The sequence below is a fragment of the Bos javanicus genome, chromosome 4 (genome assembly GCF_032452875.1).
Source record: "Bos javanicus breed banteng chromosome 4, ARS-OSU_banteng_1.0, whole genome shotgun sequence".
Classification (NCBI taxonomy): domain Eukaryota; kingdom Metazoa; phylum Chordata; class Mammalia; order Artiodactyla; family Bovidae; genus Bos; species Bos javanicus.
The window spans coordinates 65,527,430-65,540,688 of record NC_083871.1 but is presented as its reverse complement, the minus strand read 5'-3'; the positions used below and the strand labels follow the sequence as shown (position 1 = coordinate 65,540,688).

Below are 13,259 nucleotides of genomic sequence, written 5' to 3'. Positions count from 1 at the left end.
GTCTCCTCTGTCCATGGAATTTTCCAGGCAAGAATACTGGAGTGTGTTGCTATTTCCTTCTCCAAGCGATCTTCCAGACCCAGGGATTGAACCCATGGCTTTTTTGTCTGTGCATTAGCAGGTAGATTAGATTTAGGTACAAGGATACTTATCTCAGCAGCATTTCTGTTTTCAAAATCCAGAAAACATTCCCTCATTAAGAGAAACATTAAGTAAATCAATGTACCTCAAAATATAGCCTATTGTGTACTCATTAAAGGTGGTATTTTCAAAGAAATTTTACAATATGAGGGGAAAAGGTCCTTCCAAATTTTGAATGAAAAAATTTGAGTACATTACTCTATCCAGAACAAATGTATTAAAAGAAAGCCTGCAAAGACACACTCCAAAATAGTAACACTAACCATTTTTTTTACCTTCTTTGACTTTTTATATTTATCAAGTTTCAGTAGTGAGCTGTTATTATTTTTAAAGAAATAATTATGATTTAGTTTTAGCAATGATTTATTCTCATTAAAGAGTAGTATTCATTAATTTCTAAAAAGAATTTTTAAAATAAATTCAACCCTGTTAATTTGGAAATCAGATTTTCTTTTAGCTTTCTAAGATTTACATAGCAACTGAGTTATGAATTTCCTAAATTGCTCTCCACAAATTTACCAAGTTGTAAATAAATCCCTTAGAGAGCTAAAATTAAATATGGGAAATAACTTGCTTTCTCCAAATATAGTTAATGCTCTTTAGGAGCAAAAAAAAAAAAAAAAAAGCTTCCTAGGTTAATAGTAATAATATTATGTAAGTTTAGTTCAAATGTCACATCTCCAGGCAGGGTCTCTATTCCTCCCACCCAGACATAATCTTTCCCTCCCCCTCCCCCTTCTTTTTTCTTTTGAATAAAGCTTTAAATTTTTATTGACATAAGAGACTTGATTGAATGGAGTAATGGATTCTGTAGCTGTCAATATGAAAACATTGTAAACATGCAAGTGCTCTCCAAATTGATTTGAACATTTATCCTAATCCCCATTATTTATTTCTTTTATAACCTTTGGCCAAGCATGAAGGACCTTATTTTCCTGGCCAGGGATGGAACCCACACCTCCTGCAGTGGAAGTGCTGCATCTTAACCGCTGGACCACCTAGGAGGCCCCTCTTTCCCTCATCTTATCTCCCTTAGTTCTTTGAATCTTTGATATGAGTGCCTTGTACATGTCACTTGCCTGCAGCAGCCTGTTAGCTTTTTGAAGTTAGATATTATGTTTAATCCTCTTAGTAGGAGCCAGTCGATATTTACTATATGTTGATTAAACAAATTAAGTGAATTTATTATGAAAGCATTTCTAATAAGATTGATATATTTTGGTGTCTCAGGTCCAGAGCTTTGAAGAAGAGACCAGCAATCCTGTCGACATGACTTCAGAAACTGTAGGTAAGACTTCATCAAGGTGTACAATTTCATCTTTCAGAAAGAAAATGTAATGAACTAGTACTCAACTTTCTTAATATGTAGAGCTTATATAGGAGCTTATTTAGGAGATTCGATACCTACTATTACTACTACTTGTACCTACTACTATTAAACGCCTACTAGCAATGCATATGTACATGTAAATTTCAAAATAATTACTACAGAAATGTTCAATATTCCTGGGGCTGATATAGTTTGTGTCCTATCTAACAAAAACACTATATGACCTGAATAGGCTAGTGGAATGGATTTCACACAGAACTGGGACTGAGTGAATACGTTCTTACTCCTACTGACAGTTGCTTGCTGTTGCACAAGTCATACCAATTTCAGTTCAGTTCATTTCAGTTGCTCAGTCGTATCTGACTCTTTGCAACCCCGTGAATCGCAGCACGCCAGTCCTCCCTGTCCATCGCCAACTCCCAGAGTTCACCCAAACTCACGTCCATTGAGTCAGTGATGTCATCCAGCCATCTCATCCTCTGTCGTCTCCTTCTCCTCTTGCCCCCAATCCCTCCCAGCATCAGTGTCTTTTCCAATGAGTCAACTCTTAGTGGACCTTAGTTTTTCCATCTGTGATAAAGAAAGAAGTGTAGATAATTTTTAAGTTCTCTGCTGGCACTTATAATCTAAATTAAGTGATTCTATAAACGTCATATTAAACTCTCAATGGAAACAAGTTGCCTAGATGTAACTTTCCAAGTCATCTCTTGGATTGATGTTATATCATCCCAGACAACAGAGAAGGAAGTCTTTCTCTACTGCTGGGTCTTATGCTGCCATTCAGCCATCACTATGATTCAGCATTTCCATGATCCTATAACAGAGCTAAAAGTAGACAGGGTTTAGTGAAGCAAAATAAAGCAGATGAAGCTCGTGTGTTTCCTGGAAGAAAATATGCAAATTTTAAATTTAATTTAGTGTGGTGTCAAACACATCTTTTTCATTACAAAGTGTATGTATGGGCCTCATTTTGCTAAATGCTGTTTAGAAATTATGCATTAGTAATTATAGGGTCCTGCTGATTACATAAATTGTTATCCTGCTCTTCGAAGTAATTACCACCTAACCTACATTGAGGTTTATAAGACAGAAATAAGCATCTGTTTTCCATCTAATTGAATGATTCTCAGTGAAGCTGGAGGTCCCCTTGCTGATAAGAACTGCCTTCCTTGACATTCAATTAAGAGGTCTGCTGATATCATGTAAGTCACCTCAGTCATTCTGAAAAATGATTCAGAAAGTTACGCAAAAGTGCTAATCTACATTTAATCTCAGATTCAGAGAGCAAATTAAGATGGGTAAAAGTAAACCTAATGGAGAAAATATGAATTCTAGTAAAGCAAATGTGATTTTATTACTTTCAAAACCAGTGTTGTTAACCCAAGAAAAATAGGACTGAGAAGAAATAAGTAAAACTAGCTTGATTAATGGGGAAAGGGGAAACTATTACTTTGAGATATATATATATATATATATGAATGGATTATATGTACATAAATTGTATATGCACATATTATATATATATTTGCACATATGAAATAATGAACATTGACACAAAGTTCAAAAGATGACTTTACACAAAAGATGAAGGCACATGGACTGTTTGACCAATAGGATGTGGAAGAAGTGGTGCTGTGCCTCTTCCAAGCATATCCTTTAATCCATCCGACTGACTCCTGGCTCTTGAGATACCTGCTCTTGGAACATTTCTTCTGAGAACCTGATCCTCATACTGTGTGAAAAGTGCAACACATGGGTGTGCCACATGTGTGACCACTTTGAACGAGTATCCCTGTGAATACACCATCCTTGTTACCCAGTCCAGTCAGACTTTCAAATGACTCCAGCCCAGATGCTATCTGACTGGAGCTGCCTGAGACAATCCAAGCAACAAATGCATAGCTGAGCTGAATCAGCCCATTGAACCGTGAAAGTAATAATAAATTTTAGTTTTAAGCCACATGTGTGAAAGTGAAAGTGTTTGTCCCTCAGTTGTGACCAACTCTTTGTGACCCCTTGGATTGTAGCTCACCAGGCTCCTCTGTCCATGGAATTCCCCAGGCAAGAATTCCCCAGGAAAGGTTGCCATTTCCTTCTCCAGGGGGTCTTCCTGACCCAGGGACTGAACCTGGGGTTCCCGCATTGCAGGCAGATTCTTTACTGTCTGAGCCAACAGGGAAGCAACAATAAGTTATAGTTTTAAGCCACACTGCTGCTGCTGCTGCTGTCGCTTCAGTCGTGTCCGACTCTGTGTGACCCCAGAGACAGCAGCCCCCCAGGCTTCCTCGTCCCTGGGATTCTCCAGGCAAGAACACTGGAGTGGGTTGCCATTTCCTTCACCAATGAATGAAAGTGAAAAGTGAAAGTGAAGTCATTCAGTCATTCCAGACTCTTAGTGACCCCAAGGACTGCAGGCTACCAGGCTCCTCTGTCCATGGATTTTCCAGGCAAGATTAAGCCACACAGATACACACAAATAGACAAAGGCATGTAACGAACTCTTCAAATACCTTTAACACTTAGTTTTAAGATATTTTATACTTCATCTACTCATGTACAATGCTCTGAACACTAGCATAAAAAGTGTATTTAACATTTCCCTAAAAAAATGAGCAAAATTTCTTCTGATGAAAGGTTAGGACCCAAGCCTGCAAATGCACCATCCTCCCTTTATCATTGAAAAATTATCACTGGAATGACAAAGAATATAAATATAAGAAGGAAACAAATAACTGTGTGATTAGAAAATTGAGAACAAAATCAATCATTCATATTCTAGAATCCTTGAAGAGTTTGTTTGAGATATATTGTGAGTGAAGTTGCAGACGAATCTATAATAGGAGCTCACCTAGATTTTAAAGAGTTAAGTGTACATGTTATGGTCATAATTTTCAAAAGAATCTAAGTTAACTCTCAAATTAGGCAAAGTATACCTTTCATGTCACTTTTTAATATCAGCAAACACAAAAAAATTACCACAATATCTAGTAGTTCACAATTACAGGCTATTTCAAGAAATGCCCACAAATGAAAGAATGACTACAAAGAATCATTAAGAATCCTCAGAAATGAATATCCTCAGTGAGATGTATGAAGACACTGCTTCTATGTACGCGAACAACCTCTAGTAAGTAACCATTCCTTTCAGGTAAAATACACAGTGTCTGATTCTGTTTTTAATAATGACTAAGAGATCAAATTGCCAACATCCGCTGGATCATGGAAAAAGCAAGAGAGTTCCAGAAAAACATCTATTTCTGCTTTATTGACTATGCCAAAGCCTTTGACCTTGTGGATCACAATAAACTGTGGAAAATTCTGAAAGAGATGGGAATACCAGACCACCTGACCTGCCTCTTGAGAAACCTATATGCAGATCAGGAAGCAACAATTAGAACTGGACATGGAACAACAGACTGGTTCCAAATAGGAAAAGGAATACATCAAGGCTGTATATTGTCACCTTGCTTATTTAACTTCTATTCAGAGTACATCATGAGAAACACTGGGCTGGAGGAAGCACAAGCTGGAATCAAGATTGCCCAGAGAAATATCAATAACCTCAAATATGCAGATGACACCACCCTTATGGCAGAAAGTGAAGAGGAACTAAAAAGCCTCTTGATGAAAGTGAAAGAGGAGAGTGAAAAAGTTGGCTTAAAGCTCAACATTCAGAAAAGTAAGATCATGGCATCTGGTCCCATCACTTCATGGGAAATAGATGGGGAAACAGTGTAGACTTTTTTTTTCTTGGGCTCCAAAATCATTGCAGATGGTGATTGCAGCCATGAAATTAAAAGACATTTACTCCTTGAAAGGAAAGTTATAACCAACCTAGATAGCATATTCAAAAACAGAGATATTACTTTGCCAACAAAGGTCTATCTAGTCAAGGCTATGGTTTTTCCAGTGGTCATGTATGGATGTGAGAGTTGGACTGTGAAGAAAGCTGAGTGCTGAAGAATTGGTGCTTTTGAACTGTGGTGTTGGAGAAGACTCTTGAGGAGTCCCTTGGACTTCAAGGAGATCCAACCAGTCCATCCTGAGGGAGATCAGTCCTGGGTGTTCACTGGAAGGAATGATGCTGAAGCTGAAACTCCAGTACTTTGGCCACCTGACGCGAAGAGTTGACTCATTGGAAAAGATCCTGATGCTGGGAGGGATTGGGGGCAGGAGGAGAAGGGGACGACAGAGGATGAGATGGCTGGATGGCATCACCGACTTGATGGACATGAGTTTCAGTGAACTCCGGGAGCTGGTGATGGACAGGGAGGCCTGGCGTGCTGTGATTCATGGGGTCGCAAAGAGTCAGACACGACTGAATGACTGAACTGAATGAACTGAAGTAACCCCCAATGGCCAACCCTCCCACAGATAACTCTGAATTCTCAACAAAGCAACCTAAAGTCACTAGAGAGTGACCAAAAGCAGGCAGACTGTGCAGAAAGCTTCAACACTTGGGATAAAAGAATGCCACTGAGTGAATGTCCTGTTTTGTTTTAGGTCACTTAGTCTAAAGCAAGAGCTAATTTACACCACTCTAAAAATTTTTATAGAAATTATCAGTCTTACTAGCTAGAAAAATCAGAAGACAGAGTTTAGGGCAATAACAAAAGCTGGAAAGTGAGGGGAGAAATCCCAGAAAAGAGAGAGTCTAGAGGACAATCTTCAGAGTCCGAGTATGAAATCTACTCACATTGCTAGTCAAACTAAACATGCGTGAGGAAGCCTTTAAGAACCTCAGCTAAAGCTAAAAGAGTGAAATGACATTTCCAATTGGTCTTTGATTCTAGCCAGTTTTCCTGACTGCTAAAACATCATATCATTTACAATGTCTGGGTACAGTAAAAATATTACTGGAAAATAGAAGAAAAAAATAAGAAAATATGACTTAGGCTGAAGAAATAGGCAATTAATGGAGATACACTGTGAGAAAACCAAGATGTTGGAATCAGCAGAAGAAGTATCTTAAAGAGCTTATTCTAATCATGCTGAAGGATGGAAAGAAAAAATATGCTCACAATTAATGAAATGAGAAAATCTAAAAAGCAAAATACAAATTATAATAAAAATGAAATGGAAATCCTGTAAGTGAAAATCTATATTTTCTGAAATACAAAACTTACTGCATGGGCTTAACAGCTGATGAGCTTTATTTTAAATGAGAAAATAAAGACTTGGGAACTTGATTCCAATAGAAAGTATCCAATAAACTGAAGAACAGGAGAAAAAAGACATTAAAAATCACATGAAAAAAATTGAGTCTTAGGAGCCTGTGGGACAACATCAAAAGTTCAAATATACATGAAATTGCAGTCAGAGAAGGAGAGAATGGAGAGAACTGGGCAGGAATAAAATCTAAAGAAGTAATTATGGAAAATTTCCCAAATTCATTCAAAGATTCACATTTACAGACTCAAGAAACTAAGCAATTCCCATGTGTGAAAAGTACACAGAAAACTATACTTAGTGTCAAAATTATATTGAGAAAATATTCAAACAGGGACATAAAAATTACATGGTGTATATAGGAAATAAAATTTGAGTGACTGAAAACTTTTCATTAGAAATGATGGAGACCAGCAGGCAGTAACTGTCAACCAGATTCTGTACGCAGCAAAAATGTCCTTCAGGAAGGAAAATAAAGATAAAAGAAATTTTAGAAAAAAGAAAGCTAACATTATCAGCATAGCTGTACTGTAAACAATGCTAAAGGAAGCGCTTCAGACTAATGATAGACAGTGAACTGTGATGTTTATACCAAACACCAACATAATACCTATGACAATTTTAGCTTGGAGTATGGGGAGGCTGGTAAATGGATCAATACAGCTCAGAGTTTTTACATCTTATGTGAAATAGTAAGGTATTAAATTTAAGTACACTGTGAGGCTATAAAACAACCATTTAAAATATAGTTAAAGCAAAATGCTAATAGAAAAATTAAAATATAATTCAAAAAATACAATGAAGACAGTAGGTGACAGATTGAATACTAGAAAAAAATAGCTGAATAAAAAGTAGGAGACATGTGTGAGAAATTGTTTAAGAATAAAGTGGAAAAATGGAATGGATATAATAAACAAAATGTCAAGGAAGACAGATCCAAGGAGTGTATTATATAGACGTAACAGGTGGTTAGAACTGGACTCGCCCCATCTTAGTTTTTACTGAGGTCCTAAAAAAGATAGCTATTAGACACAAAGTCAGTATGTGACAAATTTGTACCTGCAACTTTTCTAAGGAAATTGTAGGGCCCAGTTACACAGCTCGTGAACCCATCGTGTATTTTAAGAGGGGCCAAGTCACAGAGAGAAGACTGCTGAAGATATTTCACTGGGGAGCAGTAAGGCCCTGCTCTCTGTCCCTCCATCATTTAGAGGAGGACCGAGATGCTACTCTGAGTACCAAGCAGCGAGAGACCCCTGAAGGAGACCACTCACAGAGCACTTCCATTAAATTTAAGGTAGACAGTCACAGTGTGACGGGTACTGTCCTGGGTATTTCACGTGTATTACATCTTTTAATTCTCAAAATAACCACTGAGTTGGGCATTATTACTACTTCTAATTATTAGACGAAGAAACTGTAAGACAGAAATGTTAAGTATCTTTCCATAGCCCCATAGTAAAAAGGGGCTCCAGGTTTCAAATTCAGGTCAGCTAGTACCAGAATCTGTACTCTTAAATACTGTACCATACAACTTTGAAATGACCCCTCTGCAGTTGGAGGACACATGGTTGGTGCATGAGAGTAATAACAACAGGCTGTAAAATGGATTGTGACTCGAGGCTGAAAGCTGCTCAAGAACCGGTCAAGAAGACAAGAGAAGAGTTGACCAGAATATTTCCTCAGTTTCAAGATGAACAATTTTTCATTAAAATCAAGATATATTTTATAATTGATGGCAGGTCATAATTTAATTGGCAGATGGCTCTTTTTCTTTTTGAGGAGTATACAAATAATAGAAGTCTTAAAATTAATACCATTTTGTGGCAATGGGTATAGAGAAAAGTAAATGCCACCGGACCAAACTACAGACTGCAGTGAATCATGTTTACACAGCCGTAACAGTATAAACGCTGTGGATTCGTTTTCAGCTTTGAGAATCAACAAATAGGCAAACACGAAGGCTTAATTCTGGCACTGTTGGAAATATCAAACTGAACATTTTGAAGGTAGAATTATGTCTGTTGGGAAGTGGTCAATGAAAAGTCTGAAGACAAGGTGGAGGAAAGAATACGGACTTTCCTCCAAAAAGAAAACAGATGGCACCTAACCTAGGTGACTGAGAAGTGGTTTCTATAAACATATAAGCAAGCTTAAAACCAACAATGAATGGTGCCAAATTCTAGGTTTAGACATTTTAGGGAGAAATTACCACTATCAGGACTACAAGGGCAGGGGAAGGAGTAGTGACTAAAACCTAGGACGAAGAGTTACACAGAAAGCTGTGGCTTTTTTTAGAGGGAGGTAACCAAACTATGGGTGACCCAGGAGGGAGGCAGGAGGAAAAATAAACACTCCAAACTCCTTCCCTTGCCGTTCTCCCATCTCCAGGGCCAAACTCAAGATGATACCAGTTATCAAGGAAGCTCACTGATTCAGTCCATATGGGACCCATAGAGTAGCGTGGAAAAGAAAAGATACTAGATCTGGGGAAGCAAATAGAAAACATTAAGCACAGTGCACCAATGTCTTTACCTTAAATAGAAATCTGGCAAGATACTGAATAAAGCTGATAGACTGAGCAAGGGAAGTTTAGATAGCTGATAGGCAGATAGATACATACATACATATGTAAGGACAAAGGGAGTGGAGTAGCAGTGTAAATTAGCTAAACTTTATTGTTTATAGTGGAATCAGAAGGACTTGGATTCCTATTCTACCTATTTCCCTGCTTAAAATGGCTAACCTAAAGCAAGTCAGTCAAACTCCATGCTTCAATTTCCTTAAAAGCAAACTAATAGCAATATAATTTACAGAGGTGTCGTGAAGATCAAATGAGTTAATCCATGTGAGGGAATTGGAATATGTGAAGCACTCAACAATATGTTATTGAAAATGAGTCAAAAATAGAGATGAAGTATATTATTTAGAAAGAAACTGTATAACAAGAAGAATCACACATAGAAAGTGTTAAAAGCAATTAAACTTTGGGGAATTTCATCACATGGTTCTTGGTACTATCTGATTTTTTTTAATGTGTAAGTCATGTATGCGTGCTTAGTTGCTCAGCTGTGTCTGACTCTTTGTGACCCCATGGATTGCAGCCCGCTAGGTTCCTCTGGTCCATGGCAATTCTCCAGGCAAGAATACTGGATGAGTTGCCATGGGGTCCAGGGGATCTTCCCAACACAGGGGTCAAACACAGGTCTCCCATATTGCAGGCGGACTCTTTACCATCTGAGCCACCAGGGAAGCCCAAGAATACTGGAATGGGTAGCCTATCCCTTCTCCAGGGGATCTTCCCAACCTAGGAATCAAACTGGGGTCTCCTGCATTACAGGTGCATTCTTTATCAGTTCAACTACCAGGGAAGCCAATGTGTAAGTCATTCTTTGATTTAAATAAGCCAAGTACACAAATGAAATGAGAACACCTAAATATCACAGTGAAATGTATGAAGTACAAAGATAAGCTGGGGAAGGGTTTATCCACAAATTCTCAGACAGAAAAATACAGATTACTTACAAAGTAAAAAATTTCTGTGACATTAGCACACTAAATGATAGATAGTAATAAACTACTGTACATTTAATTTAGAAGCTGAACAATGTGAACTTATTTTTTATACCCATTTATATGTTTTCTATATGCAAGGGCAACATAAAGTCATTTTCAAAGGAGGGCTTCCCTTCTAGGACAATGTTCTAACTGATTAAGATGTTACTCAAAACAATATACTCTAGAATAATTCACATAGAGTATGGAAAAAATGAACTCAAAACCAACTAAACATACCAAGTTAATTTTTGTTAAATTTTTGGAAAGACAAAAATTACAAAGTAACTTGGGATAAAAATAAAATCTACAATAATGTTTAGCTTAAATCCTATTTTGATTACAATAAACTACTGGGAAAGGTTGAAAATAGGATAAAAAAGAAATAAAGACAAACGCTATCAAGGTTATAATATTAAAATCTAATAAAGTATACTTCAAGGTAAGAAAGAATTAAAAAGAGGACTTTAAAAACTAACCAAAATTATAAACCTCATTTAAGATTTAACAGTAATGAATCATTACATATCAAATAATTAACATATAATATATAAAGACTGATTTTATGAATTTGTGAGAAGTCCCTACAAATCAATTAGAACAATAAAATCATAGATTAATAAGGGAAGGAAATAAATAGGACATTAAGGGCAGAAATATACAAGCTCCATTAAAATGGTAAAACATGATCAATGTCTTTTATAACTAAAGAAATACAAATTTAATCAATAATGATAACATATGTTTTTTACCTGTCATATTAGCAAATCTTAATATTTGAAGATTTGTTGGGTTTCTCAGGTAGCTCATTTGTAAAGAATCTGCCTGCCAACGCAGGAGATGTGAGTACTATCCCTGAGCCAAGAAAATCCCCTGGAGAAGGAAATGGCGATCCACTCCAGTATTCTTGCCTGGAGAATCCCATAGACACGGGCTACAGTGCATGGAGTTGCAAAAGAGTTGGATATGACTTAGCAACTAAACAAAACAACAACAAATATTTACCAATGCCTAATGATAGTAAAAATTTAAAACAAACACTCAATGTTGGTTGAAAGTTAAATTGTCATTACTTAGAGTATAATCTGTTCATGTTGCAGTTTTAAATGTATGTAACTTTCGGTGATGGACAGGGAGGCCTGGCGTGCTGCAATTCATGGGGTCGCAAAGAGTCGGACACGACTGAGCGACTGAACTGAACTGAACTTTTATGTAACTATTATAGTTCTGAAGCTTGACCTACCAATAGACTCAAATGTACACACAAGGATTTTTACTATAAAACTGTTTATAAGAACAAACAACTAGAGGCAGCCTAAGTGCGGAAAATACGTTTGCGTTAAATAATTATCGTACATCCTTATGTTAAAATCTGTTCAGATAGTGTTTTATTTAATGAGGCATGTGTTTATGTGTTGATACAGAGAGGTCTCTGAGATATACAGTTGTTAAAGGAGGGGGGAAGATATGTGCAAAGAGTCTGTATAAATACTTCTTTGGATTAAGACAATGTCTATTTCTATTGAGGGAGCAGAGCATGTGCGGGATGCTTCTGGAAGAATGTGTGAGGGACTACTAATGGCCTTACCAGAAGGAAAACTAACATGTTTTACATTAACTGGCATCTTTTATTATGTTACCACGTGCATATGTTATTTTCATAACACTACTTAGCAAAAGAACCCTGCCACACTATAGGAAATTGACACAATAAAAATGGGAGATTTTGTTTTAACAAAAATTATATATATTAAGGTGTACAGCATGATAATTTGATGCACATGTACATGTGAAATAATTCCTATAGTCAAGCTAATTAACATATCATCTCTTCACATAATTAACTTTGTGTGGATGTGTGTGTACTAAATGAACCTGAAATCTCTTTTAGCAAATTTCTGATATTCAATATAGTATTATTGATGATAGTCATCAGGCTGTACCTTAGATCTCTAGACTTACTCCTCCAGCACAATTGCAGTTTTGTACATTTTGAGCAACATCTCCACTCAAATTGAGAGATTTTAATATTCTCATCTTTTAAGATCAAGCATGAAACAAAATATGATGAAAAATATATTAACATTATAATTTATAATAAGCACTTAATAGCAAAATATTTAATTAAATATTCTTTGCTAATGTTCTTGGAATATTTATTAAGCTATCTGACAAATAGTTATATATTTGTTAGATATCTACAGGGGCTTGTCTTGTAGCTCAGTTGGTAAAGAGCCTGCCTGAAATGCAAGAGACCTGGGTTTGATTCCTGGGTCGGGAAGGTCCTCTGGAGAAAGAAGTGGCAACCCACTTCAGCATTCTTGCCTGGAGAATTCCATGAACAGAGGAGCCTGGCACACTACAGTCCATGGAGTCTAGGAGTCGGACACAGCCTAGCGACTAAACCACCACCAGCATCTATAAATCATATGCCAAGATTATTTCACTGATATCGTATATACACACATACTCACAAATAATGTATAGACCACTGCCATAGATATAAGTGCAGTAATGTTTGATTCAATAATAAAAGTATAAGTGACACTTTTCTCCTCCAAACAAACAAAATTCCAGATCCAAGACTTGGGGACTGAGTCCTCCATCTTAAAGAAAAGTACAGAAAATGAAAAGTTAAAACTATAAATTCACATCATTTGAATAATAATGGAGAACATTTCATATAAAATTGGAGAATTGGAACAAAAGCACTGATCTGAAGCTAATTCATAGTACTAATTGCTTTCACAATCAAACAAGAAAAAGCTAAAAGTAAGCATTTGTCTCAAGATACAATCATACAAACAATAAGGTAAACATAATTAGAGATTAATGGACAGGTAGAAATGAGTAATATGAGAAGCAGAGATCAAATGATTTGACAAGTGAAATCCAAGCACTAGTTTTATTTTTTTTGGAGGGGGGGAAGAAAAAAGCAACACCATCAAAAAAAAATAAAAGAGAATAATGCATACAAACAAAATTAAATAATCAAAGTAAAATTAGAGGAAAGACACATGATCACTGATAAATAAACTGTGTAATATGCAAACCCTTTTCTAAA

General features: G+C 36.5%; 1 protein-coding gene across 1 annotated transcript in view; it reads left to right on the top strand.

The window, feature by feature from the left end:
• Nucleotides 1-13,259, top strand: part of ITPRID1 (ITPR interacting domain containing 1) — a 116,320-nt gene that overhangs the window by 43,088 nt on the left and 59,973 nt on the right. Inside the window, exon 9 of the mRNA XM_061414197.1 lies at nt 1,372-1,429. Coding sequence (XP_061270181.1) covers nt 1,372-1,429 — 58 coding nt within the window. The remainder of the gene's footprint in view (nt 1-1,371; nt 1,430-13,259) is intronic.